Below are 25,538 nucleotides of genomic sequence, written 5' to 3'. Positions count from 1 at the left end.
TTACTTTAACAACGAACAATTACACTCAATAGTGCCTATATTTCTATGTTCAAATACAAGTACTTCTTGATGCGTCCGGCAACGAATCATTTCCTGTCGCATTACTATCATTTTCACCAAGTATCGTTTCTTCGATGCTAGCATCGTCTTCAGGGATTTCATCATCACTGTTACCATCGTTTGCAGAACTCCAAGATGCGGTCTTAAATTGTAATTAAATTCAAACTTAATAATCATTTAATAAATTTAAATGTATGTAGTTTTTACCTGGGACAAAATTTCATCACCATGTAAATCCTTATTTTTGAGATTACCCATCCAGAAGACCGAAGCACATTTGTTAGCTGCCAGCAGTGCTTTTACACGAAAAACTAAATTTTCTACAGTTTCACGCAGAGGTGGAATAAGAATCAAAATTGATGTATTTTTGAGAGCCTATAATTAAAAGAATAAAATAAACTTATATCGAAACAAAACAAAACAAATATTTTCTTCTTCTTGTGTTTACTTTCGAATGGCAGCAAAGATTGTGTAAGAATCGTGTCGTCACTTGGAGATTCTTCAGCAATTCATTGACTCTTTCTGGATTTTCTCTCAGATAGTTCTCATACACAGGCAATCCATGTTGAAGAACAATTTTTAAATAAAAATGAGCGTGCTTAAAGAAAATTAAAGAAATTCATTTCATACTGAATTTAGATTTAAAAACAAAACAAACTTAATTTACTTTCAAGAAAAGTGCAAAGTTTCTTGGCACATCCAGGGATTGGATGATCTCCAAAAGGGTATTTAATATTTCACAACTCTTCTCCCAGACTCTCAATTGATCCGATCCAGTTTGCCTAGATTCGCTTACTGCAACATTAAGTGTACTAATAAGAGTTTCACAAAGTCCTCTAAAAAGCATTGGAAAGTTTGCCCTGAAGTTTTCGTTTAGGGTTTTTGTAAATATGTGTATAAAAATAAATTTATATTGAAATTTTACTTATTAAAATTTGGAAAAGATCGTAATGAATTCTCTTTAGACTTTAGAAATTTAGTTTCTTCCAGAATAGCATCCAGTATAGTCTTCTGGCGGCGAAAATCTGATTTTCTTAAATATCCTTTCACAAGTTCGTCTAAATAGATATTACACAGGGTGCCTCTTTCCATTGTTCCATCATAATTGAACCATTTCCTGCAAAGTAAGACTTTGCAAAGGTTTCCTTCCAACAAAAAAAAAATTAAACAATAATTTAAAATTACAATACATTTAAAATAACTCACTTATATCTTGATCCAAATCTTTTTTAATAGCGAATTTCTTAAGGGATTGTATTAAGTGATATAGATGGACAGCTGATTTAATGTCAATTGCACTAGCTTCTGTTGCTCGACATTTATTAAATACCTCCACAGCTAAGGTCGAAGTATCTTTGTTGATAAATTCTTGACGAACTGATTTTCCCAATACTCCCAATAAGGCTCCTTTAAAAAAATTAATTTTCTATATTATTTGACCACATCAAAAATGGTAATGTCTTCAAAGCAATTAAACCTTTCAGTATTTTCTTATTGCAGGCATCACCGAATCCAGACCAAGAAAATAGAGCTGCCAACAAACGCAAACACAAGCCGAAACAAATTTTAAGATAATTCAGTTCATCTGTGAAGAGATCAGCATTGCCTAAGGCACCATCCACTCGTTGAACTGTTGTCGAAATTGCATTTGAAATCTAGTTAAATCCATGAGAAAATTTTAAAAACTAAAATATCTACATTTAAGTTATATCAACCTCGTGGAAATTATTCATAATTGGATCAAGAAATTGATTTACAATGTCAGTTATGAAGTGAATTGGATAGCTCATATACTGCGACTGTTGATCGTTGCTGAATTTTTTAACTCCTGTTATTGATTCTAGTTTATTAACAATATCAGTTATGATGAATCTGAACATAGAAACAAATTAATCATTCAATTCAATATCATTTATCTAGAATTTATTTACTTGAATTCCAAAAGTCCAATTGATTTGGGAATTTCTTCAATTGGGCGAGGGTATTTAATGTTAAAGTTAGCTTTTAAAATTAACATTATATCTGAATTCATTTGCCTGAAAGAAAATTTATATATAAATAAACAAATAATTATAATAGTTTAACAGCCAGACTTGCCCCAAATTTGTGAGTCATATATATCTCCTATAAAAAACGATGCCAACAAAGTGCTACTAAAGCCCTCTACGATATACCTACCTAAGCTGTCACGAACCCTGGAATAGCTTTTATCATCTTTTTTAACCCAGGCAAAACCCCATCCTGGACTATTTCAATGAACTGTCTTAACCCATCATTGCAGCTTTAAAAAAAGAATTTTAAAGCACAGAGAAGCTTTTCTGAAAGCTGCGGCAATAGCAATTTTCTTGACAAAAAAAGAACACTGTAATCTTTTCCGTCAGTCTACGCTAAATGACATCCGAAACATCAAGAACCAATTGCCGTGGTCCTTAAAATACTGGACTATTCCAACAAATACAATAAAACATTTGTCAAACATGAAAGAGAATGACTTAGCGGAACAAAAAGCAAAAAACAGTAATACCCCACTTCTTCCAAAGAAGGGAGATTGTTCAAATCAAATCAACTTATCCTCTGAATTAAAAGAACCGCAGAATATTGGAAATTTAAGTCTGTTAACTTAGTATGTCGACGAACCAACTCCTGACTTTGCACGCCAAGGAACTTTAACTTATCACTATGCTTCCTCGATTAGAATTTACTTCTAGCGCAGATATGTTTAATTCGAGCTGTAAAGATATTATTAGGATTATAAAGTGTGTTTTCGTTATAGACCCAACCCTAATAAGGAAAATCGGAATAAGTTCAAACAAGCTAGAAAGTTCATATTCGAGTACAAAGTACCAATTATTTCTGGTCATTTGTAAAAAATGTACGAAAATGTCGTCGTGTTCCAAAGCTCGTCCACAATGACACTCCCTATGTAAGTTCCATTAATAAAGTTAATTTACTTGCAGCACAGTTTTCTGTTAATTCGACACTACCAAAGAGTGTCATGAGCCCCCTGAACTTGAGAGCGTAAATGACTGTATGGTTTTTCTTTTTATGATTCTTTTGAGCTCGTTCAGTTGAAAGAGTACTGAAAAACCTTGTCATACACAAATCTGATGGCACGGATAGTACCCCTTATTTTGTTCTGAAGGATGTTCTTCAACTCTGGCAAAACCACTGCTTAAGCTTTTCCATCTCTCCTACTCCCCTTCCAACTATCGTCCAATAGCACTCTCCCTTCTTTCCAAGGTCATGGAAATGCGGATTTATTATCAGCTTAAGAAATATTTCGAAAAACATAAGCTTCTTAATGACAGACAGTATGGCTTTTGTGGCAATAGGTCCATAAACTAAATTCTGGTGTTGCTGTAATATGTTAACGCCTTAAGCCTCTTTCCAACAACCTGATAGACCAGGAAAGTCCACAGTCAATCATATACTTATTGCTAGAAAAAACTCAAGAAAACTAAATGGTCACTAAGCTGACAGAAACTAAATGGTAAAATTGTCTAGTTTGGGCATTCCTTCCAAACTCGTCCATTTGTAGAGTACTAATGGCGACACAAAATCTGGGGCTGTAAATTAGCTAAAGAAAATCAAATAACATGGTGGCTTCGACTGCGGGAAGAACATTTTGTCAAACAATCAAGGTAACGAAGAATGAATTTTAAGAAGCCAGCTGATAACAACGTAGAAGAAGAAATACGAGGGCGGTTGCTCAAAACCAACAGTCTACTTCAGTCTGTCAAAGGTTTTTAATTCCAGACACCCAACCACAACGATGGTTCTGCCAGTAATCCATATGTATCTGAGACATGGGTAGTTAATTAGAGACACTCTAAACTCTTAGGGACATTCGAGAGGAAGGTCTTGATTAGATTGTTCGGCTCTTATGTGCGGAAGGACGATTTCAAAGACGCTACAATCAAAAGGTCTATGTTATCTACCTCGAAAGTGATATTTTGACAAAAATTAAGCTTAATAGAATAAGATGGGCTGAACAGTAGGATAAAAGTCCGAAGACGTCTAAGATGTAAAGCGCATGAAAACCAATGCTCCGCCCGGGAAGCCTTGGAATCCACCCCAGAGAACAGCGCAGAAGATAACACCGCGGATCTTTTGGCGCACACATGAAGAAAGCGCAATTTGAAACTATGTCGACGAGTCTTATTATAATATGTACCTGTAAATTTCCTTTGGACCATATGTGGTTTCAAACTTTCCCAAGTATGATTTTGTTATTTTCGAACTACTTATTTGTGCTGTACTTGGCACCGTCATGTTGGCCATTGTTGCTTCTGTTTCGTTCTGCTCTGTTGATGCATTGAGATTCTTTTTTTTGTTTCCAGCTTTTCCCGGTGCTTTTTTACGTCCTTTTTAAAGCAAAAGTCAATATTTAAAAAAACAACGAACAAAAATTAGCTTTGCCACTAAATTACCTGCAGTTTTTTTAACTTGTACAACAGGTTCAGGCATTGTCATGAATTGACAAATCGGTGGTGTGTAGTCAGCTGGAGCTTTTATCAAGAGTTTTCGAACACATTCCTCAATTTTAATTAAATCTACTAATCGAGTTAGGACCTAGAAAAATCAAAACAAATGCAAAACACGTTTTTTTCAACAAAAACTCAACTCACTTTTCCTCGAATCATGGGATCATTCTGACACGAAAATGAACTTATTGTTTCACGAATCCAATTCACTGTATGGAAGAAAATATCTAAAATGTGTTTGCTTTGGATGTCATCGTATTCGTAAAATATATCAACACTGTCGATATTTTCGAAGACCTTAGGTAAAATTATACCACACCCAAGAAGAGCATTTATCATCTCTAAACTACCATCGTATCGAACAAAATGCAGAACCCTCATTAGGTTGAACAATGGAGCCAGGACGAGAATGGAGGAAGAAGCTCTGAAACACAAATCAGTTATAAATAATATTATCATGTTCAAAAGATCCAGAAATCAAAGTGGATGTCTTTAAAACATACTCATGAGTAGGGCTCAAAACCAGTTGAGCTATATCTACAGCTATTGGCACCAATTCGCTTTCGGTGGGTGTGTTTGTGTCTTCTGGAGTGTTAATACATTTTTGGTATGAAATTGCAATCCCTCTGAAAAGTTAAAAATTTTGAAAACAATTTTTGTGTAGACTTTTGTGTGACTTACAGATTTTCTTTAGGATGATCTTCTATAACGAAACTGTTTTGGAAATAATACGTTATAAGCTCACATAGCCAAATAAGAAAGGGTCGATCCAGGTCTAGAAGGTTATCATTTCTTTGATAATTTGTAGAACATACGGTTGCGAGCTCATCATAAAATAAAGCCAGCGACTCAGGGCAGTATATTGTTGTGGAATGAATTCGAGCTAAACAAAAAGTTGACAAATCCATCAAAAGTAAATAACACTCACAGTATTTTCTTACTTATATAATTTGCTGCAATTTTTCCTCTTCCCTCTGGCAACTCTTCAACTGTATTATACGATGTATTGAAGTCATACATAGGATCTGCATGGATATCGTCGATTCTAGCGACATTATCGATCATTTGAACAGCTCCTATTATACCTTGTTTCTTAACTCTGTTTTGAAAAACAAATTTGATACATAAAAACAGCCTCAGCAAACAACATTTTGAAATGATAACTCACTTGGGCAATCGATTAATAATTTGTTTTTTGATCAGCATATCGATTTGATCTTGCAATACTGGACATTCATCAAGTGGAGGAGCAGGAAATGCAATCGAACAAAGTAACTCCATAACAAGGCGTGTTTGTGGTAAATTCATTTCACTGATTCGATCTAAAAGAGGCTGCGAGTGAGAACAAAAAAAAAATAATAATTTTTAAATAACACATAAATATTCACTATTTCTTAAAAAAAAACAAGTCATACCATTAAAACCATACCCCAATTTTGAACATTTGATGGATATTTAAGTTTTAATTCTTTTATTAATTCCAATGCCTCTGTTGTCATACTCGATGCTGATTTATCGCACGTTAATTCGACAAGCTTAAGAAGAATGTCTTTTTGAGTTGATTCACCAACACCAAAGATAATGCTTAAAGTCATAATTAGTTTTATTTCTTAAACAATTAATTAAGGTATGGTAATTTTTACTTGTAAGAATTTCTTCCAAAATCCGATATGATTTTATTTTTATCTTTTATGTAATCGTGTAAAATTCGAAGCAGAACATTTATGAGGTCAGTTAAAATGGGTGCATATTTTGTTTTGGCGTCAATTAGAATATCAACATTGATGTGTTCTAGTTTTATTCGACATCGTATCTGAAACAGATAAAATTACTTTATGAAATTCATTATCAAAATATTTTGAAATGTAAATTCTTACGATTTTTTCAATATAAGTACTTCGTACTTCTTTTATAGACATCATTTTCAATAGTACCACCAAGTCGATTGGTCTGAAATGGTAATAGAAATTGAAATAGGTAAAATAATCATTTGTTTTAAACACTTCAATGGAAGAAATTTGCAAACATGTGTTTTAATAATATCAAGAAGATGATTGTGGATTTCTTTAATAAGCGAAAGTTTTGTGTATTTTTAATGTAACAGTAGTTATTATTTTTATTTTAAGGGCCAGATAATAGAGTATTGTTTTTTTAGTTAATTTATGAGGACACAAAATTAAGGTTTCCATATAAAACAGATTTCAACAAAATACTAAAATACGATGAAAAATTTGTCGTTTTCACGTATTTTATTGCAATGAGATAACCTGTGTATTTTTCCGTGCGGTTTGAAAGCCTGGAAAATATTCACTGAATATTAAAAACTAACAAAATTAAAAATCTTACGACTTTACTATTAATCCTAATTCTTCTGTAACCAATATCTGGAATAAAATCAAGCGATTTCGGTTACTTAACTATTTCTCTGTCCAACAAATGCATTGACACAAACACGGGGCCTCTTATCACCCTGTTAGAAATCAGTTATTACATGATCTCATTATTTAATTGACACAAACTTCTACAACAGTTTTAGACTACAAAAAGACGAAAGCCTCCGCAACACAACCCATCTGCCTACCAATATTGCAGGTAATCATTTTGAGCAACCCATTTCCAAATTCGAATTAGAATAATGTCTTAACAAACAGAAAAAAAACATTAAAAAGAGATGGATTGTCATATGTAATTTTCAAAGAAGTTCCGACTCAGACAAAAACTATTCCATAATAAAATCTTTGATACGAGTGTCATAGGTACTGCAATATTGGAAGGTTATTACAATCATTCCCAAAACCAGAACAGGAGATAAATAAACTCGACATGTATAGACCAATCTCACTATTAAGATGCATTTAAAAAATTCTGGAAAAGATAGTAGCAAAGCGCATTCTGTGGTATATAGAATCTAAGGAAATTACAACTTTAAATCAAGGAGCATTCAAACCCAAGAGGGGAAGTCAAAATGCTTAGCTGCATATAGGCAGTTTCATCTCAAATTCTATATCAGCCAAAACCCATTTTTCAATTATCTCATTGGACTTCGAGAAAGCATTTGACAGAATTTCAAATGACAGAAGTACATTTAATCCTTAAAAAGTTGTGTTGCACGGTTCAAAAACGGATAACCATACTGGTTTTGCTGTAACAGCATAAAATGGCGGTCAAATTAGACTGGATCTACTGCCTGAATAACACCCATTAATTTTTTCTCAAGAAGCTTTAGCGCTCTTCGAATCCTTACAATATTTATAACACAAAAAATCACTGGGTCGTATGCACAGACAGCCTTTCGGTTATCCATGCTATTATGAACAGCTCCCCAGCAATTACGAGTTTTAGAGATATTGTTATCGAAAAACTAAAATTATATTGGTTCCTGCTCACAAAGACATTATGGGTAGCATATATGCTGTTACATTCAATTTTGTTCAACACGTTTAGTGAATCGGATCTCTCAAAAACGATAAAATCAGAAATCAAAACTATCGAGAAGCAGAGGTAGTTGACCTTTACTAATCACTACTCTGGTATCAACAAAAACAAAAGAAAACCTATATACTCAATCGCACAGAAAGAAACAATTACCAATGTTGCTCCTCTGCGAAAATCCATAGATCTACCCCACTTGCAATGAAACAATGGACATCACACATCTTCTAGGCCACATAAACCGTCTTTTAACTAACATTTATAAACTGCTTCAAAAAATTAATTCACAAAATCTAGAAACTATCCAAAAAATAATTTTAAATTGTAAGTCTAAACCTATGCAACCTTACTTAAGGAAGCGCTACAGTCCGGGCGGCACTGGGATTAAACCAACATGCGTCTCCAGCCAGCTCGGTCCCTAGCTAGCTGGCTCCAGTTTCGCACGCCAAGTTGGTTGAGGTCTTCACCCATCTGCGTGCGCTACCTGAGTCATGGTCTTTCTTTACCTGTCTCTTGGGATTGGATTCGAGACCTTGATGTCCATTCGCTGTACATTACCTAGCCATCTTAGTTGTTAGACTTTAAATCTGTTAACTAGGTCATTGTCGCTGTACAACCCGTACAGTTCGTTGTTATATGTTCACCTCCATTCTCCATCTATGCAGAGAGGACCAAAAATCACCCGAAAAATTTTTCTCTCGAAGCATCCTCATAAATGAGAAGAGGGATGATGATTTTAGATGCTCGAGAGAGGACTTTACTTCTCAATTGCCTTCTAAGTCGAAAGGAACAGCGATTTCAAGAGTTATTCTTCGTTTGATTTCAGCGCTGGTGTCATTACGTGCGTTTATAACGGTGCCTAGGTAGACAAAGTTATAGCTGTCCATGGTGACCTATCGTCCTTTTTTTAATGACATCATATACTTTGTCTTACCCTCATTGACCACTAAACCCATCATCTTCGCTTCCGTGGCAATGCACAAAAACGCTCCACTGACATCACACTGTGATCATCCTTACTTACTTACTTAAGGTGGCGCTACAGTCCTGTGTGAACTAGGGCCTCACCCAACAAACTTCTCCATCTAGCTCGGTCCCTAGATGTCTCCAGTTTCGCGCTCCAAGTTGGGTGAGGTCAACTTCCACTTGTGCGCGGCACCTGATCCGCGGTCTTCCTCTACTGCGCTGTCCTGTGGGTGTGGATTCGAAGACTTTCCGGGCCGGAGCATTGGTTTCCATGCGCTCTACGTGAACCAGCTATCTTAGTCGTTGGACTTTTACCCTTCTGGCTTAGTCTACGTCGCTGTACAGCCCGTACAGCTCGTCGTTCCATCTTCTTATCCAATCCCCTTCGATGCATACGGGACCGTAGATCACACGAAGAACTTTTCTCTCGATCCGACCTAAGGTGCTTTCATCCGCTTTTGTCATGGTCCATGCTTCTGCACCGTATAGGAGGACGGGGATGATAAGGGTCTTATATAGCAACACTTTGGTCCCTCGAGAGAGGACTTTACCACTCAATTGCTTTCTTAGTCCAAAGAAACAGCGGTTAGCAAGAGTTATTCTGCGTTTGATCTCAGCGCTGGTGTTCTTTTCTGCGTTTACAGCGGAGCATAGGTAGACGAAGTCCTTGACTTCCTCAAAATTACGTCCGTCGATTGTGACGTTTTGACCAAAACGTCGGTGTTGTATGTCCTTTCTAGACGACAGCATGTACTTTGTTTTGCCCTCATTAACCGTTAAACCCATTTTTGCCGCCTTTGCCTCAATACTCACAAAAGCCCCATTGACATCACGCTGAGTTCTTCCGATTATGTCAATGTCATCATCATATGCCAGTAATTGGACAGACTTTTGAAAGATAGTGCCTCTAGTGTTGACGTGTGAGCTCTGCACTATTCTTTCAAGCACGATGTTAAAAAAATCGCATGACAGCGCGTCACCTTGTCTAAAACCTTTTTTGACATCGAAAGGTTTTGTTAAGTTGTTTCCAACCTTTATGGAGCAGCGTGAATTCTCCATGGTTATCCTGCACAAACGGACAAGTTTGGCAGGGATGCCAAAACTAGACATGGCTCTATACAGCTCGTCCCTGTCGATGCTGTCATATGCGGCCTTGAAATCGATGAAAAGATAGTGGGTATCGATTTGGTGTTCTTGAGTTTTTTCCAGGATCTGCCGTTGTTGAAAAGTTGGATAATTTGCAGCTTCGGTAGCATCACAAACTGTATCAATGGATTTGTATGACTCAAGTCTTGAGATTCAATTCGTTGACATCCACATTATCTGGTCAATGAGAGCATCTGTGAATCAAAAATCTTCAGAAATCGACCGGTAATTTCAAGCATCCAGTTTCATCTGTAGTAACTTTTCCGTCGCCTATATCTAACAATTTTTAATGGCGATAATTTTAAGCACGCTTTGACTCATCAGAGAACGTTCAAGGCGGAATAACGGGAAGTATTTGTCTGGAATCACCTGAAAGTAGTAACAGAGTGCCACCAAATGTCCTGTTCAACGCCTCAAACGAATGTTTGTGCGCCATAGTGCATTCATCAAGGATGATAATTTTATACTGCTTCAGCACTGTGGCTATGGATGATTGTTTTTTTATTTTGAATATTTAGTGACAGTGTAAATACTGAATGAGCTGATCTGCCTCCATCCAATAAAGTTGCCGCAATCGCAGAAGATGCAACAGCCAATGCAATGTCATTATTTGATCGTATTTTAGCAAGAATTAGCGAAATAAGGAATGTTTTCACCTGGCGCATTGAAAAAAGAATCCACCTTGTCCTAACGAAACTGCGAGCATCATGTTGTCATAAATGGTTCATTCATTAGTGGGATATTGCTAGCGACAATCACTGCCAGTATTGTATTTTAGTTCACGATTCAATTCAGAGTCTAGCAATCAATGCTTAATTGTACATAGCGATAATGTCACTGAATCCTATCGTAAGATCGTTGCACCGTCTACGATGTTGATGCAGAAATAGGAATATAAAACATAGATAAAAACCTATTCTCAGATATACCGAGTGTATATGCAAAATTTCACTGAAATTGGTTAAGCCGTTTCGGAGGAGTATTGCAACTAACACTGTGACAGGAGAATTATATATATTAGTTAAAATAAATATTATAATGTTTTTTCATTTTGTTTGGTAAATAAAAATTTTACATTGGCTGTAAAAACTTTGATGTCAATGAAATGAATTTCTAGACTTAAAATTGACCGGAATACTTTGAACTTTACTATGCAAATTCTCTAAAGAACACGCTCCAAAAAATGCGTACCGGCCAATTGGACATTCCTTCGGAAACAACCTCAACAAAACCAAATACTGGAAATTCATATTCTCCAAGCGACACACGGTTTAAAAACTGAGAACCATACTGGTTTTGCTGTAACAGCACTAAATGCCGGTCAAATTCTGGGTCTACTTCCTGAACAATTATCAAGTTTTTCCCCAAAAGCTTTAGCGCTCTACCAATCCTCATAATACACAGATAGCCTCTCGGTTATGCATGCCATCATGAACCAAAATCACAGCTCCCCAGTAATTACGAGTTTTAGAGATATTGTTATCGAAAAACTAAAATTATATTGGTTCCTGCTCACAAAGACATTATGGGTAGCATATACGCTGTTAAATTCAATTTTGTTCAACACGTTTAGTGAATCGGATCTCTCAAAAACGATAAAATTAGAAATCAAAACTATCGAGAAGCAGAGGTTGTTGACCTTTACTAATCACTACTCTGGTATCAACAAAAACAAAACAAAACCTATATACTCAATCGCACAGAAAGAAACAATTACCAATGTTGCTCCTCTGCGAAAATCCATAGATCTACAACAATGGACATCACACATATTCTAGGCCACATAAACCGTCTTTTAACTAACATTTACAAACTGCTTCAAAAAATTAATTCACAAAATCTAGAAACTATCCAAAAAATAATTTTAAATTGTAAGTCTAAACCTATGCAACCTTACTTAAGGAAGCGCTACAGTCCGGGCGGCACTGGGATTAAACCAACATGCGTCTCCAGCCAGCTCGGCCCCTAGCTAGCTGGCTCCAGTTTCGCACGCCAAGTTGGTTGAGGTCTTCATCCATCTGCGTGCGCTACCTGAGTCATGGTCTTTCTTTACTGCGCTGTCCCTTGGGATTGGATTCGAGACCTGGATGTCCATTCGCTGTACATTACCTAGCCATCTTATTTGTTAGACTTTAAATCTGTTAACTAGGTCATTGACGCTGTACAACCCGTACAGTTCGTTGGTATATGTTCACCTCCATTCTCCATCTATGCAGAGAGGATCAAAAATCACCCGACAAATTTTTCTCTCGAAGCATCCTCATAAATGAGAAGAGGGATGATGATTTTAGATGCTCGAGAGAGGACTTTACTTCTCAATTGCCTTCTAAGTCGAAAGCAGCAGCGATTTCAAGAGTTATCTATCGTTTCGTGCCTAGGTAGACAAAGTTATAGCTGTCCATGGTGACCTATCGTCCTTTTTTTAATGACATCATATACTTTGTCTTGCCCTCATTGACCACTAAACCCATCATCATCCCTTCCGTGGCATTGCTCAAAAACGCTCCACTGACATCACGCTGTGATCATCCTTACTTACTTTCTTAAGGTGGCGCTCACCCAACAAACTTTTCCATCTAGCTCGGTCCCTAGATGTCTCCAGTTTCGCGCTCCAAGTTGGGTGAGGTCAACTTCCACTTGTGCGCGGCACCTGATCCGCGGTCTTCCTCTACTGCGCTGTCCTGTGGGTGTGACTTTCCGGGCCGGAGCATTGGTTTCCATGCGCTCTACGTGACCCAGCCATCTTAGTCGTTGGACTTTTACCTTTCTGTCTACGTCGCTGTACAGCCCGTACAGCTCGTCGTTCCATCTTCTCATCCAATCCCCTTCGATGCATACGGGACCGTAGATCACACGAAGAACTTTTCTCTCGATCCGACCTAAGGTGCTTTCATCCGCTTTTGTCATTGTCCATGCTTCTGCACCGTATAGGAGGACGGGGATAATAAGGGTCTTATATAGCAACTCTTTGGTCCCTCGCGAGAGGACTTTACCACTCAATTGCTTTCTTAGTCCAAAGAAACAGCGGTTAGCAAGAGTTATTCTGCGTTTGATCTCAGCGCTGGTGTTGTTTTCTGCGTTTACAGCGGAGCATAGGTAGACGAAGTCCTTGACTTCCTCAAAATTACGTCCGTCGATTGTGACGTTTTGACCAAAACGTCGGTGTTGTATGTCCTTTCTAGACGACAGCATGTACTTTGTTTTGCCCTCATTAACCGTTAAAATCATTTTTGCCGCCTTTGCCTCAATACTCACAAAAGCCCCATTGACATCACGCTGAGTTCTTCCGATTATGTCAATGTCATCATCATATGCCAGTAATTGGACAGACTTTTGAAAGATAGTGCCTCTAGTGTTGACGTGTGAGCTCTGCACTATTCTTTCAAGCACGATGTTAAAAAAATCGCATGACAGCGCGTCACCTTGTCTAAAACCTTTTTTGACATCGAAAGGTTTTGTTAAGTTGTTTCCAACCTTTATGGAGCAGCGTGAATTCTCCATGGTTATCCTGCACAAACGGACAAGTTTGGCAGGGATGCCAAAACTAGACATGGCTCTATACAGCTCGTCCCTGTCGATGCTGTCATATGCGGCCTTGAAATCGATGAAAAGATAGTGGGTATCGATTTGGTGTTCTTGAGTTTTTTCCAGGATCTGCCGTTGTTGAAAAGTTGGATAATTTGCAGCTTCGGTAGCATCACAAACTGTATCAATGGATTTGTATGACTCAAGTCTTGAGATTCAATTCGTTGACATCCACATTATCTGGTCAATGAGAGCATCTGTGAATCAAAAATCTTCAGAAATCGACCGGTAATTTCAAGCATCCAGTTTCATCTGTAGTAACTTTTCCGTCGCCTATATCTAACAATTTTTAATGGCGATAATTTTAAGCACGCTTTGACTCATCAGAGAACGTTCAAGGCGGAATAACGGGAAGTATTTGTCTGGAATCACCTGAAAGTAGTAACAGAGTGCCACCAAATGTCCTGTTCAACGCCTCAAACGAATGTTTGTGCGCCATAGTGCATTCATCAAGGATGATAATTTTATACTGCTTCAGCACTGTGGCTATGGATGATTGTTTTTTTATTTTGAATATTTAGTGACAGTGTAAATACTGAATGAGCTGATCTGCCTCCATCCAATAAAGTTGCCGCAATCGCAGAAGATGCAACAGCCAATGCAATGTCATTATTTGATCGTATTTTAGCAAGAATTAGCGAAATAAGGAATGTTTTCACCTGGCGCATTGAAAAAAGAATCCACCTTGTCCTAACGAAACTGCGAGCATCATGTTGTCATAAATGGTTCATTCATTAGTGGGATATTGCTAGCGACAATCACTGCCAGTATTGTATTTTAGTTCACGATTCAATTCAGAGTCTAGCAATCAATGCTTAATTGTACATAGCGATAATGTCACTGAATCCTATCGTAAGATCGTTGCACCGTCTACGATGTTGATGCAGAAATAGGAATATAAAACATAGATAAAAACCTATTCACAGATATACCGAGTGTATACGCAAAATTTCACTGAAATTGGTTAACCGTTTCGGAGGAGTATTGCAACTAACATTGTGACAGGAGAATTATATATATTAGTTAAAATAAATATTATAAATGTTTTTTCATTTTGTTTGGTAAATACAAATTTTACATTGGCTGTAAAAACTTTGATGTCAATGAAATGAATTTCCAGATTTAAAATTGGCTGGATTACCACCTCATAAACTGGAACTTACTATCGAATCAGTAATCATGATGTTGCGGATATAAACCAGCCTCGACTTTGTAAAAGCACTTGCGGTGAAGAAATGAATGAACGACGTCATCGAAGCCACAATTTTGATGGAAAGTACAAAGGCATAGACGTTTTGATTCTAAAGATTCCTTTGATTCCAAACGATATATCATTAAATAAATAAATAATAAATCTCAAGGGCAGTCGATAATTGTGGAATTAATTTTGAAAATTCATCTTTTTCACATAGCCATACATACGAACAAAACTGTTAATGCATAGGTACGTCAGAAAAAAAAAAAAAAGAATGTTGAATAGCATAAACCAGTAGAATAATACAAGCTTTGTTTCTGAAATAATTGTTTAGATAATTATAACATTTCGAAATCAATATTTATAGTTAAGACAAACAACGTCTTTTTAATTTTTCTGATCTTTTCAATTGAATACATATAAAATATTAAAGTTGGTCTTTGAGTGTTAATGTGAAATGTAGCAGTTTTCAAAGATCTTTTGAAATAGACATCGATATGGCTATGGACGAAGCAGAGTCGAGAATGTGTTTCGAAAGTTTTTATAAAACATTAATTTTTTGCTCGAAATGTTAATGTTTGGGGACACATTTGTCGTGCTAACAATCGGTTTTAAATGCTTTGTCTGTCTGCTCCCGAAAATATGAAGTAGAAGTTGCTAACTTTTTACGAATCAAGTCTTTGACTTGTAAAGTCATGCTAGTAAAGCTGCATTTTATATAACTGAAATGGCTTCTGAATTTAACAACTCCCTCTGGTCATTTAAATCAATTTAAAAATCCCCAACACCGATACTCACTTCATTTTAAATTGAAATAGGAAAACATTTTTAGCAATCATAAATACCTGAAATTAGCGGGTGTTAGATTTTGAATAGTTTTTTCCCATGTGTCAAAAAGTGTTTTCGACCTTGTCAATCCTTGAGTAATGCAGATGAAAGTATCTACAAGTGATTGTTGCACATCTTGTTTATTGCAATCAAATTCTCTCATTAAAACATCTCTTAAATCATCCACAAGCTGTAAACACAATTTTAACTCATAAACAATTATTTGAAAATAATTTTTGAAATTTCTTTACCTCACGAATCACGTTCTCATCATTTTCATTTAATATTTTCAACATCAATTTCACCAGCAGAGGTAGAATCTACAAAACAAAAATCGGTTAGGGAAAGGTTCAACAGCAAAAAAATTACAAAAAAAAAAAGCTGCGTATTACTTTTGGTGGACATCCATCATCCTTAATGTAGATAAGTGCTTTCTTTCTTAGCTTAGTTTGCATCCTTGGCGAAAGACACAAGTTTGTAAATGTTTTAATGGTTGTTGAATGAAAAACATCCTTGGGACTGGCAAAATTATTTCTGAAATAAAACATTAGGTTTGAAATAAAATATCACGTTTCGAACAAAACAATACTCTCTTAAATGGAACTTACAATAGCATTTCAGCAAATGCATCATGCTTGGAAGACTTGAGGAACATTTCAGCGTTGGCGATTATATCCCATTGAACAGATTGTACGGCATTTTCAAAAATATCAACGATTCGAGTGTAAATCAAATCCGCATCCGTCGTTTGTGTTACATATCGCAACTGGGACAGCATCAATGGAAGTATTGGTACATCGTAACTAGTTGATGTTTGTCTATGGAAATGGACAGTGTATTAAAATAGTTTTAGGATTTAAACTTGGAAGTAAGGTTTTTACGATTTTGAAATTTCATCCACTTTATCCAGGATAATGTTTATAACAGCTTCTTGAAGAAAATCAATCATTAGGAAATTGACAATCATACTGTCTTGCGATTGATAGGGATTTTCTTCTCCTGGCATATTGATGGTACATCCACTGAGCAATTTCAAAGCCATTTTTTTGTCATTCAAAGCATTTCGAAGACCGGTTTTAAAAGTTTCCACATTTGAGGGGTAGTTTTGGCATTTCACAAAGATTTCTCGAAACTTACAAACAAAAGAGACGTGGTCACAAGCTAAAAAATTTAAACGGATTACATTTATAGATATTGAATTTAGCTCAAGCCTGCTTTTGAGTGTTCAATTAAGTTGAGCTGTTGAGTGAGCCGAGCTGTTGGGTGAGTTGAGGAGTCGTGCCAAGCAGTCAAGTAAGATACCAATCTGAATATACATTTATTTATATAAAATAAATTAGGTGGCGCAACAGTCCGTTGAGAACCAGGGTCTAGTTACTTACAACTCTCAACTATTCCTGTGTGCGTACTTTTTATGCCAAAAATTACTCGTGGAGGTTTTGTCAATTCCTCGCAAGAGGCAGTAGTCCGAATGGGAGGATGTGACTTCTCAGAAAACGTTTGAGGTAGAATTTGGAGGTTGATGGCATTTTGAGTGAAACTATCTCTTAACTAATTTAATATTGCTGCTAAATACATGTAATAACAATGATACATATTATAATACATTAAATCCTTTTCTTATGCTGTTTTATGCTTGTAAAATAACTTATGGCACTTTTACGAAGAGAACGAAACAGTCTTGTAGTGTTGAACAAAAAAATAATAAAAACAAATGTCTTCATCATTTTAGATACACAATATTGTATTAGCAATTAAGTCTTTTGTCGTTAGTCTTTCTATATTTCAATACTACCTAGTAATTCTCTCAAATGGCAAAACTATTTCGTGCAAATAACTTTTTGATTCCACTTAACTGTTAAAAGTTTGAGGCCAATGATAATTTCGCCAGGAAAAAATATAGAAACAAGCTATTTTAACTTTAATTCTAACATACGGATGCTTTTATTTTTCTATGCAAATAAGAGTTTTGAGTTTGTTTATAAGTTTGTCAGATGTTTTATATTCGATACAATTTTTTTTTAGTCATCTATAATTTTAATAGATATTACATTATACTCCCCTTAAACTCGAAGTGATGAAAAATCTTGGACAAGTTGGAAAAACGATGGTTAAATTGCAAAAACTTTAAACTATTCATAATAAAAAGTATTTAAAACTTTACATTCGCGTCTAAAGAAGAAACAAGATGAAGAAAAAGATAAACTTCTTCGCGTATTGATACACTCTTGGTAAGAATATGTAAGAAGAAACCATTTCTTTCTTATATAGAACTCAAAAATGAATTAAACGGCTCAGTGTCAGCTAGAACAATAAGAACCCAACTTTCAGTAGCAAGTCTTCTTGGTAGAAGTCCACGAAAAGTGGCATTTTTTAACCAAGCAAAACATTATACAAGGATTTCCCTTTGCAAACAAACACTTACACCTCCCTTTTTGCAATAACGTTTTGTGGTCGGATGAAACGAAGATCAATTTGTTTACTTCCGATGTGAGAAGGCTAAAATACAAGAAGTTTAACTAAAAATACACAAAGAAGACAGTTAAACACGGCGCATGGTTTGAATATAATGATTTGGGGGTACTTTTCAGCATCTGGTGTAGGTCCAATATTTTGGATTAAGGATAATGATGTGCGATGTGGATTATGTCCACATCTTGAATTCAGTTATGCTAACATTAACTGAAGAGGAGGTGCCAATAAAATGATAGTTCATGCAGGATAAGACCGGAACCACCCATCAAAATTTGCTAAACAATACTTACAATAAAACAAAAACAATGTTATGGAATGCCCATCACAATCCCCCGGAATAAACCCAATTGAACACTCGTGGGGCACCCAAAAGCGAAGGATCGGAGATTGTTAAACCAAAAAGAAAGACGAGTTTTGGTAACAAATTCAAAGGGAAAGGTACTCCATACGTGTAGAGACGGGTGAATTCGATGGGGCGAACAGTGGAGGCAGTTATTAATAATAAGAGTGCCACTACAAATTACTCAAAGAATTTGAAATACTTTTACCATTGAGTTACTTTCTTACTACAAAAAGACTACCATTCTAATTTTTTTATTATTTTTATATATTTATTAAACAAGTAATAAATTAAATGCTAATATAACATTATTGAGCTTCCAGCTGCGAAGGCCTACCGCTCTATAATTTTATACATATACATTTATACAATGGTTTCCATTTCTATAAGAATATCATTGTTCTTAATTATATTTGATAGACTCGGGTATTTTAGCGTTTGGATAATGTCGTTTCTATTTAGAATTTTCTCTATGATAGGCTTAGTTCTGTTGCAGTTGTAGAGCAGGTGTTGGAGGTCAGATGTAGTATTGCTGGTAGGACAAATGGGAGGAGGTTCTTTTTTGAGAAGGTGGAGGTGGGTGGCAAAGGTATAGCCAAATCGGAGTCGGATCAAGTTTTTTATTTTTGATTTTTCACTGTTTGTTTGTGGTGATTGTACTACTCCATTCGTTTTTTTGGATCTAGTCAGTTTTCTTTTGAGGTTCTTCACAAGGTCATTCTTGGTGTAAATATTGTAGAGGTAGGTTGCCGACTTGCTTACGAGGCAGGCGGCTTAATCTGCGAGCTCATTGCTCCGGATGCCAACGTGTCCAGGGGTCCACATTAGTTTTATGTGCTGGTTTGAATTTATCAATAAGGAGCGGATGTTGTTGATGAGATAAGTGGAGTTGTTGTTGGTATTATTGACAGCTTTGATTGTAAAGAGACTGTCTGTACATATAATCTGCTTATTTCCTTCTTTTAAAGCCTCTTGAATGGCAGTCAAAATGGCAGAGGCTTCAGCAGTTAAAATGGATGCGGTTTGTGGAAGTAATCCAAAAAGTATCGTGCTGCCGTCTTCATTTGTGATTGCAAAGGTTGTGTCCTCTGAGATTTTGGATCAATCCGTAAAAGTGAATTTCCAGCTTTTGGACTTGAGCTCAGATGAAATCCTTAGAAAAATCTTGCGATATATCTCAACGTTTGTATGGGTTTTCCTTTGATATGCAAGGTTCATTATAAATGAATTGGAGTTGATGAGCCAAGGAGGTTCCAGTAGAGCAGAATTTTTTGTTTTTAACAATTCTTGTTTTGGAAATTCAGAGTTACCAGATTGAAGGATAGTTAAAATTGCTGCTGGTGTCTTGTAATTTCTTTTCCTGTTCAGTATTAAGTTGACTTCTTTATCGATTATCGAGTTCGACGAAAATATCAGTTTATCATATATAGTTTGTATGTGATTTTTTCTCTTCGCTCTTTAAAAGTTGCGAGCCCAGCCTTTGACAGGATGTTTTTGATGGGAGTAGTACGAAAGGCGCCAACACTACATCTTGCTGCTTCGTGGTAGATCGGTGTTATGATCCCGAAAGTGGATTTCGGAGCGTTGCCATGAATAAAAATACCATAATCTAAAGCCATAAGAAAAGCTTTAACATACTCGTAATTAAAAATATTAGGGCCAAAGCCCCAATCTTTGAGTTTTTTTTTAAACTACATGTATTCCTATTCTGTCGAATGCTTTTTCAAAGTCTAGGGTGAGTATAGATGCATGGTTTTTGGAGCTCAGTGCTCTAGAGACATAGTTATCTATAAAAAGCAGGGCGACTGTACATCCACGACTAGTTTTAAATGCTACTTGATTTAGGCTAAAAAGTTGTTTAGGTTCTGCATACCACATAATTCGTTTTGCTACAATTTTTTGAGGATTTTTGTTGTACAAGAGAGGAGAGAGATGGGTCGGAAGCTATCTGGAGTTATTTTATCTTTGTTAGGTTTAGAAATCGGAAGAATTGCGGCAGTTTTCGAGCTTTGGGTAATAAATGCGGTTTAAAAAATCGTATTGTATAAATTCAGAAGTCTTTGCTTTGTCTCTATTAATAATCATAATACTTTTTATTATTATTTCTCATTATTATATTTGAAAAAATTGTTGCATTTAAGCAATAAATTATTAAAAAAATTTGTTGTGTAGTTTTTATTTTTCAACTTTTCACAGATACTTTTTTATGTGTTAAAAAGATTGAAGACGAAGCTCTATTCTACTATTTTTCCAACACTGTATATTGTGACGTGATACCAAACTAATAAAATTTTGAAAAAAAATTAATCTTGTAAAATTTTGAGAAAATTCGAACTTTTATCCTACCTAAATAAATTGGGTGGCGCAACAATCAGTTTCTCTTTTCTTTGGGCTTAGAAAACAATTGGATAGCAAAGGCCTCTATCGAGGATCTGAGGTGGCGTTATATATAAAACCTTCATCATCCCTTTCCTGCTATAAGGTGCAAAATCATAGACTATGACAAAAGCGCAAGAAAGCTCCTTGGTTTCTTACTAAAGAAAAAGAAAATTGTCACCTAGCCATGAGGATACAATTTCAACTTTTGAAATATCTGGGTTATGTCGAGCACTGGAAAACTCTATTGAACATTACATCAGATGAAAAGCTCACCCAGCTTTGAGTGCTAAACTGGAGACGTCTACCAAGAGACCGAGCTTGATAGAAAAGTTTGTTGGTTGAGGCACAGGATTGTAGCTTCAACTCTCAAGTAAGATAGTAAGTAATTGAGCGAATTTTATTAAAACAAATTTTAATGTTTCAACTAAAACTCCTTTTTGACTTAAGGGGGTCCACCCATGATGGGTTCAAAAAATCAATTTTTTTTTTTCATAAATTGCTAGTTTAATATGCCTAGAATACGGCTGTTAAAAAAGATAAAACAAATAAAGGAATGGGTGGAAAAGGACCAGGTAAACTTACTGATAAAGGAATTCAGGAAATCTTTAATGAAGGTAATTTGAAAGTAATGGTTATGGGATGTGATGAAAAGCGGATCTGACGTTCTGAGCGGCACGTTGTTGCTGTTGTGATGCCGTTAAACAAGCCAGAATTGATTCAAGACCTGAACAATCTGTTTTGAAAGAGTTTCAAGGAGAAGAGGAAGGAATATTCAATGCACCAGGCATCGCCGATTGAAAAGTAAGTTGATATTTTCATAGTTAAGAGGACTTGAAACTTTAAACAAGTTTTTCAAACTTTCCTCCATCGTATCTCAAAAACGGCTTGACCGAATGATTTGAAATTTGATGGGTTGGATTCAGCACATCTAAACAATGAACTATCGACAAGCAAAAATGCCAAAAATATCGATTTTATAGAAAAAAAAAACAAAAAAAAACGCAAATGTCCCCCAAAAGTGCAATTTTTGGTATATTTATTTGATGATAGTTCATTCCATGCATGTAGGCTCACAGATTAAAACGCCGTTTACTTTTTTTGTTTTAGATAAGTCAATCAGCCAGAACCGTGGAGGAAGTGCGAGTCCATTTTTTCGAGACGGAGTTGTTCACCCCGGGTTAACTCGTGTTCTTTACAAAGTCTTAATTCAAATTTTTTATTTATACTGTCGAACTATGTTAATAAATGATAATAAACTTAATAAAGTTGTATCTATTAACTGGTCGTAAAAAAAAATACCTACAAATTCCTTAAAATACAGTCACATGGGATGACCCCCAGCACCAAAAGTAAGATATAAACACATTTGCAGCTTGCTATCTCTCATTTCGAGGTGAAACCCTTATTTTACTAGACTGACCTTAAGTTCACTATAGCTCAGCTTACCATAGCTTATAATAGGAACTGTGACACAAACTCAACAGTTAGCTAATGTTAACAACGTATCGGGTAAGCCTAAACGAAACTTACATATTACAAAATTATCAGCAGCATCCAAATTCACACCGGACTTGATCATAACCAATTCGAAATATGTTGTAGGTGGCCGTTGAGTACTCCGCGATTGGGTTCGACAGAGCGTGCTCCTTTGGGAGAGATATCTTTGGGTTGGTTCCTGCGAAGCAGGTATTGCCTCAAGAGCTTCCTGGCTGAATAGTTCTTTCTCACAATTTTTATCATTTGATTCATTTTCTTTATCAATCGGAGGATTATCTAGTCGCTGCATTTGTAATTAATGTTGAATTAAATGATGAAATAATTTCAATAAAACACACAACTTACCGGTATTTTAATTGTTGTATCCTCGCCAATAGGATTTAAAGGTGCTTTGGTTTTTGTACCTTTGTTAAATCTTTTGTTTTTGTACATTTTTGGAAAACAATAATAAATAAACGGAAAAATAATAAACCACACAAAACACAACAGTAAATTCAAATAAAATAAGACGTAGAACCAAAAATGCGCCGATTTGAAATGTCAAATCTACAAAATACGGCTGCCGTTTTGCATAGCTTCTCAAACAGTAGTTCTGTTTGATTGAAATAGATTTAGTTTTGTATTCTGAAATGGAATAGAAAATCAGAATTTGGGATTATTATGAATTTTGTATTATAAATCATAAATAAAAAAAGGGTAGGAAGCTAGTGGTTGATACTTTATTTATGTTAATTATATTATTATTATGTATTAACATATAATTTAAATTTAAATTAAAATGAAAGTAAACGGTAAAAGAGCATATCAACAAAAGTCTTCCAGCTGTAATTTAATAGATAGGAATTTTGTTAAATATTGAAAAAAAAAAAATAAAAAAGTTTTCAGAATTGGAAATCGAATGTTTTTGAACTATTGCCATAGTTAAATGTTGAAGCGTTGAATTGGTTGGAGTTTTGCCAGAGGAAGTAGTTTAAGCCCAATATGTTGTTACATGTTGTGTGCTCTAGTTAATGTCTACTGGTGGTGTGAGCTTTTAAGGTTGTTGCTGGGTAGATAGTATTAGGACTGTCTTTATTTGCCCCATGGAAGTGCCAATCTACTAAACGTTTCTTTTCAATGAAACTTGCAATATGTCTTTTCAGGTCCAGTTTGGAATATGAGATGAAAAGGTGCAAAGAAATTTGGATTAGCTTTGAGCAGACACTAACTCAATGTCTGCAGTCCCAATGTGGCTGGATGTCCACACAAGCTTGATTTTCATGACTTCTTGTATGGCTGGAGCTTCGTTAGTAAAAATAGAAGAGAAGTAAAGCAGGATGTCTCTTATCAAAGGTGGTCGGTTTTCGAGGTTGACTGCAATACCGATGTTTAGTTTGAACTTAGATTCGTCCAACCTTTCCAACCTTTGGTTTTTAGGTCTGTTATTGCCTCCAACTAGAATTTTCCGAAAATTAGATTGTTCGTGTTGCTTTTCGATATTGGAAGAGGCCAAGTAGTAGAGACCTGGGTTTGATCTTCCCTTTTGGATAAGTTTGTCCGCTAAGTTTCATAAATTTAAAAGGGATTGTTTTGCTGTAGAAATAACTTTTTAGACAATTGAATATATTCATTTTGTTTTGTTGTTCAAAAAACTTTAAACGTATAAGTTATTTCACAAAAAAACAGACATGAAAGGCACTTGAAATCATTATAATAATTCTTTGCATCACCATACAACCGCCAACTACAATTTTGCAAACACTGAAGAAATTTCTAAAATCCCCATCTCAAGAAAACCTAATTTCATATAAAAAAGCAAATGCTAAATTTAGAAGGGAACCTAAAGCGAGCAAAACAAAAAGTTTTGCAAGCTTCACATCAAGCATAAATCCCAGATCATCCATTACCAAACTTTGGCAAAACATCCGCTGTCTTACCGGTAAACCCAACCCCTTAACGATACCATGTATCCAATCAACTGATTCACTTATCACAAATCCGACACAAATAACTGATCTCTTTTCACAAACCTGGTCCAATAAAATTGAGTCTTGTTAAACTATACAATAGCATACTTAACACTGCTGTTATATCTCAAGCTTGGAAAATTGCAACACTTCTTGCCATACCGAAACCTAATAAAGATAGGAAATTAATTGATGGATACCCTCCCATATCCCTTATTTCTTGCTCTTCCAAAATTATGGACAAAATCATAGCAAAACGACTAATGTGGTCCGCAGAAACAAGAAAACTTTTATCTACCAACCAAGTTGCTTTTAAAAAAAACTAACCGGGGATGTGTCGACGCAGCAAAAAATCATGTTTCTGTGCTTTCGCTCGATTTCGAAAAAGAATCGGTTTGCATGTTGTACTAAACAAATTAAAAATATGGGGTGTTGACGAGAAGATGTTTGGCCACGTGAAGTCTTTTCTAACTAATAGAAAATTCTTTACCAGAGCTAATAATATTTACTCATCTACTCACTCCCTGCAAAATGGTATCCCCCAGGGATCCCCATTATCGGTAATTCTGTTTATTATCGCCTTCGACGATATTTCGACTATCATCATACTTCATACTAATATTATAAACGCGAATGTAAGTTTGTTTGTTACGCTTTCACGCAAAAACTACTTAACCGATCACCATGAAACTTTGAACATACACTCTTGAAGGTATTAGAAGTAACATAGGATACTTTTTATTAAAAAAAATAAAACAAATTTACGAAAAATAAGAAAATTGTTTGTCAAAATATCGTCAAATTTAGCTACTTCAACGTCATCTAGCATCATCTAGCATCATAGTAATGAAGTTTCAACCCTAAATACTGTAATACCAACCCACTGTTTTACCAACGGTGACGACAAAATCTAATTCAATATCTAATTCAATTGAATATAGTTTCAACTGTTTCTATTTGTTTCTTTATTTACCGTACATGTTACGAATTTTGAATGCTTTTGTCTGCGCATGTTGTTGCATCATGTTAGAGGTACAATTAGCTTTGCAGAACTTAAAATTGCCAGGAATGTCAAACCTACCGAGAAGCATGTAAAGCTCGGCGTCTGTTAGAAAATGACAATCATTGGGATGAAACTATGGAGGAAGTTGTACAATGCCGATCGCCAGATAAAATCAGGGAACTTTACGCTACGCTTTTATCTT

General features: G+C 35.7%; 1 protein-coding gene across 1 annotated transcript; it reads right to left on the bottom strand.

The window, feature by feature from the left end:
• Window positions 1-22,853, bottom strand: LOC129940890 (Fanconi anemia group D2 protein). Its single transcript, XM_056049414.1, has 26 exons — window positions 22,733-22,853; window positions 22,421-22,670; window positions 16,578-16,857; window positions 16,305-16,514; window positions 16,089-16,230; window positions 15,948-16,016; window positions 15,714-15,886; window positions 6,422-6,494; window positions 6,188-6,357; window positions 5,960-6,128; window positions 5,713-5,876; window positions 5,486-5,643; window positions 5,226-5,427; window positions 5,048-5,170; window positions 4,689-4,968; window positions 4,491-4,632; window positions 4,235-4,424; window positions 1,992-2,096; window positions 1,776-1,932; window positions 1,538-1,715; window positions 1,267-1,467; window positions 986-1,205; window positions 728-920; window positions 509-658; window positions 268-435; window positions 1-202 (listed from the first exon to the last, which is right to left on the bottom strand). The coding sequence occupies exons 1-26, from the start codon at window positions 22,817-22,819 to the stop codon at window positions 50-52; spliced, it is 4,407 nt and encodes a 1,468-aa protein (XP_055905389.1). The 5' UTR covers window positions 22,820-22,853; the 3' UTR covers window positions 1-49.
• Between the last annotated feature and the right edge of the window lie 2,685 nt (window positions 22,854-25,538).

Source organism: Eupeodes corollae, chromosome 1, assembly GCF_945859685.1.
Source record: "Eupeodes corollae chromosome 1, idEupCoro1.1, whole genome shotgun sequence".
Classification (NCBI taxonomy): domain Eukaryota; kingdom Metazoa; phylum Arthropoda; class Insecta; order Diptera; family Syrphidae; genus Eupeodes; species Eupeodes corollae.
This window is presented reverse-complemented; position numbering and strand designations above follow the sequence as displayed.